We start from the raw sequence: 8,408 nt of genomic DNA on the forward strand, positions 1-8,408 counted from the left end.
AGAAACCTTGTATGCCCATAATTGTTATTATTATTTGTTTCTTATTTGTGTTGTCCACTTTCAGGATGATGAATATATTTCTTAATTTATTAATAAAATTAAACTACGTGCAGATGAAATAAAAAACATCAAGCAGAGAATTTGTATAAACTACTGAAGAACACCAGTGAAATTAAGCTTAAATATTATGAATTAACACTAATTTCATGATGACAAAACCTTGTACATTTGCTGTTATGTTAAACTTATATTAAAGTTTTTCTTCATTACCCATTCAAGCCGTCTCCAGCCATTATTAATTTCATCTGTGTTTTTATCTTAATTCAAATGTCAACACTTCTTATAGATACTCCTTTTAGATTAGTCATTACAAGTTAGATTAGACAGCTTGTTTGATTTTTTTCATATCATTATGCGACAATCACTTAAACCGATTCAGCCATCACACTTTCGTATTTTTTGAGGCGCATTTTTACATTAGTTACTTCAGTTATTACTGAACACATCTATTTGAAGACTTGCCTCACTTCATTTGGCCCTTGCATGAAGTAGCGTTTAATTATAAATAATATCTAACCTCCTAATTTGAAAACAAATTCAGAGCCATGTTCAACAAAACTTTTAAATAACTAGCATTAGCATCATAAACCACAATTCTTAAATAACTGATAAAGTAATGGAACTGTTGGTTGATGCATATAAGTATTTCATTTCTTTAACTGTAGAAAATGCAATTATAAAACAATAAAGTTAATTTTCTTATTAAGAACAATTATACATTTGTTCTGATTCCAATTCTTAAATTAAAATACAAATGGTTCGTTATTTTTTGTATGTTTCTGTATTATATAATTATCTTAGATCATGGATTAGTCATTTAAGCACCTTTTGCAGTAAATAATTCCCAACATGGTTTGCAAATTCTAAAGACTGTTATAAAATAACTTTGTTGTTGCTGTTTTTTGTAAAAACTAGTTGTGGTATTCTAAGATTCAAAACCAATAATCATAAGGCCAATTTGACCAAAAATGACAAAAAGGGCACAGTTTCACAATAAAACGTTTATTTAACAATACAACAACAACAACACTTAGAACAAAACTTTGGCTTTAAACTTGCTGTCAGCTACCTCTCTCAAATGTTCTAAAAATCCAAATCATTCATGTTATCTGAAACAAGAATTCCAACTTTCCTATCTCACCACACACCAGAAAACTCATTAAGACCACCTAAAAAAATTCTCAGCACGTTAGCCAGGTCTGAATTAAAGATTAGGCATATCCTGTATGTCTAGAGCTTGTAATAAGTACATGAATCCTAAAATTTGGAAAAATGGTAAAAATAGATATATTTTTGTATTCTATGCTAAAGAAATGAGGTTTAGTTCTGAGGACTTCTGGCAGCAGAAGAGAAATTCTCTCCTGGATGTTGGGTCATCTTTTCCACTCTGCAGAGTCCAGAAAGAATTCACAATTTGACCATCTGTAAAGTGCAGAAGTAGTAGTGTTCTGTCTTCAACTTCCTTATACTTCTGTCATCTAATAATGCCACATTAACACTGGACAAAGCATTGCTTGTCAAATTAAATTTATTTTTGACATCTATCGCTTTTGATTTTCACTTATAGTTAGACATTGATGCAAATTCTTGCTTTATACAAATATTTACCAATATTTTACAAGTAAACTTCTCACACTGCTATTTCAATAACTTTATCTATTTGATTATCTTTTGTGCATTGATATTTATATCCATAAATACTTCAACATCAAAATTCTTGTTTCAGTTTGAAGTTCAAGATATGCAATACAATTGAGAACTGTAAAAAATAGTTATTAAATATATTAAAATGGAGAATTGAAAAGTTCTCATGAAATTGCTAAAGTATTACTGTAACAAAAACGAGATTTAACTTTCCATTGTCTTCTTTAAAAATTTCTGCAGTTTATTGACAATTGAAATAAAGTACGTTAGAGCTTTATCTTTATTAGAAAAAATAATTTTCAATACTGATGTATTTAGAGCATATTGTAATATAAAATTAGTTTCCTTTTGGGGATATTTAATTGCATTAGACAACAAATCAATAATCAAATCTAAAGTGTACCATTTCTTAGGACTTAGTCAACAGCACACAGTTTGACTATTGAGCAACTGTTTTACAGAAGCATTACTGACATCTTTTAATAAACAATTTTCAGGTTTTTTTTTTGCTACATAATTTGTCCACAATATAAGATTTATTTCCATAAAAGTTTTCTGTAACAGTTAAAAAAAACTACAGCATGTCTTAAACCAAGACTTTGAATTCTAGTGCCAGCTACATTACTCCTAACTAGAAATGGAGAATATTTTATACTAGTGAATATATCTGTGCCTCATTCACCAATTATTTCATTGACTTCATGGGAATGGTTGGATGACTTACACAATTTGTCATACAGGTCTGCTGAATACACACAACCACTAAAAGTACCTTTGCAAATGCACAGCAAAAACAATACTTTCAGTTGGTATTGGCTTTACAGAGCAAAAATATAAGTAGCTGTTGAAACAGAACTAATTCACTTTAAACTCAATATTTTGGAGAGTGTGGCCTATCTGAGTTTCTCTGTCAAGAAACCAAAGAGACAAGCCTGTTTTATATACACACACACAAAGTTCAAGTCCATAGCATTATTGATATTCTGGTTTCAGTCATATATGAATAATTCAAGATAAGTTACAGTTATAAATATTTAAAACAGAACTGATTATTAAGTATAGTAGTAGTTAATAGTAGGGATCAACAAGGTTTTCAAATAATTCACGAGACAAAAAACCACCCTATTGAATACCTAAGCAAAAAAATCGACCAATCAAAGTATTGGTTATGATATATTATGTGCATATACACTAATAATATGCTAAAAAGGACTAACATTTCCAGTATAACAATTCCAAAATTTCTAAAACAGCAACTTTTTTGTCTGCTACCTATAAACCAACCTGATCATATCAGTGAAGCAAGCCCCTAGATGGTTCAGACTATAGATACAAGATTTCTCCAGCTGACTGGTCTGTGGGTATCCACTTTTGATATTCAGATAAATATATACAGATTTTTTTATAAATAGTAAACGTATCATGCACTACTTAAATCTTTTAAACCCAACAAATGGTATTACATATTGATGAATAGAAGCATGACAGTTTCCAAAGGTAAAGTGTGTTTGTTTGTAGTTAAGCACAGAGCTACACAAAGGGCTATCCGTGCTCTGCCCACCACAGGTACCAAAACCTGGTTTCTAGCATTGTAACTCCACAGACATACCTCTGTGCCACTTGAGGATGAAAGGTCAAGTATATACTTTAAAATAAAGTAGGAATCCTGCTACTAAAAGTAATGAAACAAGAATTAAAACCACAATCAAACATTTATAAAATTTTATCCCTAATTTGGCAGCTTTATACACTTATCTGTAGGCCAAAGTAAGGTTTACATTTTATAAATTTGTGATTGTAATTCTTGTAAAAGTTATAGCTATCAGAGATATGGCTAAACTGAAAGTTTACAGATGTTGTGTTCATTCCATGGACATATAAAAACCAAACAAGTAAATAGGAAAAAAATAAAAATTACAAATTTAACGGAAAGTAGGGATTGTGGGTTATTCATAGAAGTACTATAAGTATACAAAACAAAATAAGTGCTGCAAAAAAGTAAACAAAGAAGTAAAATGTCACTAGTTGGATAGATTTTAAAACGATTTTCAATCTCTACTTTAGACAGCTTCATTTAGCTATGCAGATCACGATGCCAACCAAAGTAGGGATTGAAAATCGTATTAAAATCTATCCAACTAGAATCACTTTACTTTGCTTGTGTATTTTTATTGCAGCATTTATTTTGCTTTTTATAGCACTTATACGAATAGCCAACAATCCCTATCTTCCATTAAAATTTTAATTTTTCCCCCCTATTTATATATAAGATATTATAACCCAATTATTAGCTTTCCGTAGTAATATTTTAGGGTCTCAGATGGTAATTTTAATAGTAATGTTTTAGCAGCTGTTATTGCTCCAAACTCTTGATAAAAGCACAATGTGTGTGTGTGTGTGTGTGTGTGTGTGTTTTGTTAGAGCAAAGCCACATCAAGCTATCTGCTGTGTACACTGAGGGACAGCACAATATGAAACATAAAACATTTATAACATAAATTGATAATTTCAAGTTTCATTATTTGTATTATGCACATTAAAAAATAATAAATTACATATATTAAGTTATGAAATGCTTTTGATAACTGAAAGCCAGGGATTCTTATAGACCATAATGAGTTTTTTGAAGATTTTTTTTCTTCCCACGACAACTATACTGCACCAATGATATTGCTCTAATCTAAATAATAGTGATATAGTAAACGCATAACCTTTGGTAATGCTTTGTGTTAAATGACAATAATTAGTTGAAAATTACATTTCTTCCAGAGAGTTTCCTTTATTAATGAGCTACAGTAAATTAAGTGTAATGGTGTTCAGTTCACATTTGAATCCATTACAGTGTACACTAATATAAAAATAATTTTATTTTACAACTTTTGACTCAAAAAACCTTAGGAGTAAAGAATTAAATACACATTTAAACTGGTCTCCAAATACAGAATGTACTAAATATAATTTTTAAATAAAAGAATTTAACACAAATTAAATGTTTCATTAGGCTGACGTAAAGACAAGGTGATACTGCTTCAAGAAAGAAGTACTTTAAAATATATTCTGTATTAAAAAATGTTACTTATGAAATAAATTAGAATTTGCAATGTGAGCTGTTTAATAAAGATGTGTAAAAAAGTCAAACCACTCACTAAATATTGAAAAGGTTTAGTTTATTAATCAAATTTAACAGAAAATCATACACACATAAACCTTAGATTTTCTGAAATGCTGCAATATCCACCGATTGAACATAATCTTGAAATTCTTCTATTTTTTCCTGCAACCAGTCAATGCTCACCTAAAAGATTCATATCAATTAAAACAAGTAAAAATATTGAGTTCTTCCACAAATATGTCTTAATTCCATTTTTTTCAAACAATATCTGACAACTATTTAATACTGAAGCCAGTTACCATGATTAAAATGTTTTGTCTTTAAAATTTAACTTACAAAAACTGAGTCATGTGAATTGAATGTTATTTGTAGTGATTGATGTTTCTTTAATAATATAACTTCCAAGTGTTAGCATAAATAGATACTTAGGTTGGTTGTTGTTTTCTGTGCAAAGCTAAACAATCATATTAATTTTAATTAACTATTTCAAAGAAGTTTTACGCTGACAAACCTTTTCATCTTCAACAACACAAACGATCTGCAACTTTTTGATTCCGTAAGCCAGTGGTACTAGTTTGGCTGTTCAAAAAAAGTGTACATTAAGAAAACTAGTAGAAAATTAAAGATATTTTCAAGTCACACGTGTAATGCACTGAAAAAACAATTAGTATTTATTATTAGATGCGGTATGATCTAAAGAAAAAAATCCATTCCCAGTTTAGAAGTATACATATATATTCACAAGCATAATTTAAAAATAACAGAAAACCCAAATCTACTTTCACTTATTTTACTTGTGCACAAATTATCTTTACCACAAATTCTCCAGTAACAAGTAAGGTGATTGAACAAAAGTATAAGTATAGTGGAAAATTTGCGTATAATAAACAGTTAGAAAAATATCATTACAAAACTGAACACAATATGACTTACTAGTCCATCAACAATAAACATCCATCACTAGTTTTCAAATTTTGAGGCTACATAATACTTGTGAAGCTTTCAAAATCATAAGTAGCTTTTAGTGAGAATATAATAAGTTCTCAGAAATAGGAATTATTATTAGATGCTGTTATGTAACTACGGTGTACTTTTCAATAAAACATATCTGGAAAATGAATTATTTATAATATTTGTGCATTTACAAAATACATAAAAAAATAAATCTCTAACAAAACTTAAATTTGATGTTACTCTATCAAGTTGTCACTGTGCTGTGCAAGGATGGACAGGAAATATTTAATTCAGAAGATAAAAACTGAAAAAGTTTTAGCCTATCTAAATTAGTCCAGTCATAAATATCTCAGCCATTCTTTCTTAAGTTTGAATATGGGCAAAAATAGATTGTATGTAAGATACAAGTTAATGTATATAATAATTCCCACAAAAATAAAAGTCTGAGAAAAAAATCTATCTGTGAGGTGACATCTTAATTACCACTGCCTGAGCCAGTCCTAATTTTATCTGTAGGTGCTTGTAGAGTCGTCAACTTTTTGAAGGCTACAGATAGGCCTAAATAAAATGTTTTTAATTGTGTACCAGTTTAACGTTGAATATTATTTATGATTTTAAACAACTAAAACTTTGAAAGTAGACATGGATATAGTCAGAATGATGTGACAGCTGGTTAACTATATTAAGATGATTAAGAGTACCTGTTTCGACGTTACAATGTTTGTGTGTTGAATTTTCATACAAAGTTACTTGAGGACTATCTGCACTAGCTGTTCCTAATTTTGAAATGACAAACTACAGGAAAGACAGCAGGGAACATCACCCACTGCCAATTTTTGGGCTACTCTAATCGAATAATGCAGTTTGACCATCTCTCTTATAATGTATCATGACCCTAAAGTCCTTTTTCTTTTTACTTTTTTGCAACAAATTTCAGAACCTCAAATCTACAATCTAATGCACTAACCAAGTCAATATGTACATAAAAATTTATATTTTGTTTTACTTAATATTTGAGGTTGCTAGTTCTGAGTCTGCAAACTCTAATTCAGATTTTCCCTCATTTCACTTTTTATTTTCTTATATGTATATGTTTGTGTGTGTGTGTGTTTATATATATATATATATATAATTTCTTTATACAAGTTCTGGATGTGAAAAATATCACCTTATATTTTTTGTTCTAATAATAAGGACCTGAAAAGTTCACCCTTTTCACATTCACTGTTTTTTCTTTCTAGAAATGTTAATTCATTTTTATTATTCAATAAATATGACATTAAAGTTCCAAACATAAGTCTAATGAAGTGCTCTTTTGTGTATATACGTGTTAGATTTAAGATCTCTCATAAATTAGATGAAAACTGACAGTAAACAATGGAAGATAACCACAACAAAAAATTAAGAATTGATAGTTTAAAACAACATTTATGACCACCAATTTTACTTATGTTTTCAAACATAAAAAAATTCAACAAATGAAAATACTGACAGAAGTCATGTGAAAAATTCTTAAACCTCAGAAATTTAACTTGCACATGATCTTGAAAATGTTTTTTAAAAGTGCAATGTGAAGTTTTAATATTGATCTGAGTGGGCATAATGTATTATTTTGTTTAGTCAAACATTTACTGAACACTGATTACTTTGTCAGGGGCACTTTAAAAAAACTATATAAAAAACCTGTGTGTAAACTACACAACATACACTTACCTGCTCCCCATACTAAGCCATCACATTCTATTGTTCGTACATTCTTCTCCATTTCTGCCATGTCTGTTTCATCATCCCATGGTTTCACATCTAAAACCACACTAGACTTGGCAATGGGGCCAGGCTCTGCGAGTTTAATTGACACATCTCTTATTAATACTGATATATATATGATAAACATGTTATGTATATGACACATAACAATCATCAATATAAATGTAGTAACTCACTTCAAAATTAACTAACCATTATAATAAACTTGTAAACTTAGGGTGACTATGAGGCCAAAGAGTAATAATCTTACACACTCATTTAATAAATTTAAGCACATTTTATATGATATCATAACACATCATAAAAAGTGAGTAATAAATTTTGCTCAACATTTTATATGATGCCATAACACATTACAAAATATGAGTAAAATTTTGCTCAACCATTTTATATGATGCCATAACACATTACAAAATATGAGTAATAAATTCTGCTCAACATTCTATATGATGCCATAACACATTACAAAATATGAGTAATAAATTTTGCTCAACATTTTATATGATGCCATAACATATCACAAAAAATGAATAATAAATTTTGCTCAAAAGACAAATCCTCTACACCATTCAGATTACAAGAATAATAAATGACAAATCACAGAATAAAGGCTAAAAACATGATTTGGTAAACTTAGAATGTCCATTAATTTCTTTTAAGGAGAAAAAAATATTCAATTCATTCTGTTTTACATTATTTCACATTGCAGTTTGTTTTAACAATATTACAACCCATGTGTAACTTTCAGGTGGTAAGTGCAATGTATTAGGTCGTCAAGAAATGAATGTCGCATTTTGGAACACTTTCATTAACCATACCCCAAAAAAAGTACATCACGTATAATAGTTAAACGAATTGCCTAAATGTCACG

At 29.2% G+C, this 8,408-nt stretch overlaps 1 protein-coding gene across 1 annotated transcript in view; it reads right to left on the reverse strand.

Annotated features, from left to right (window-relative positions):
• Positions 1 to 4,854: 4,854 nt before the first annotated feature.
• The window catches only part of LOC106478392 (elongation factor 1-beta-like), a 19,050-nt gene continuing 15,496 nt past the window's right edge, over positions 4,855 to 8,408 (reverse strand). The window contains exons 5-7 of the mRNA XM_013938933.2: positions 7,484 to 7,609; positions 5,328 to 5,395; positions 4,855 to 4,999 (exon numbers count right to left, since the gene is read on the reverse strand). Of these exons, the coding sequence (XP_013794387.1) occupies positions 4,913 to 4,999; positions 5,328 to 5,395; positions 7,484 to 7,609 (281 nt within the window). The 3' untranslated portion in view covers positions 4,855 to 4,912. The remainder of the gene's footprint in view (positions 5,000 to 5,327; positions 5,396 to 7,483; positions 7,610 to 8,408) is intronic.

Source organism: Limulus polyphemus, unplaced genomic scaffold (genome assembly GCF_000517525.1).
Source record: "Limulus polyphemus unplaced genomic scaffold, Limulus_polyphemus-2.1.2 Scaffold207, whole genome shotgun sequence".
NCBI classification, from domain to species: Eukaryota; Metazoa; Arthropoda; class Merostomata; order Xiphosura; family Limulidae; genus Limulus; species Limulus polyphemus.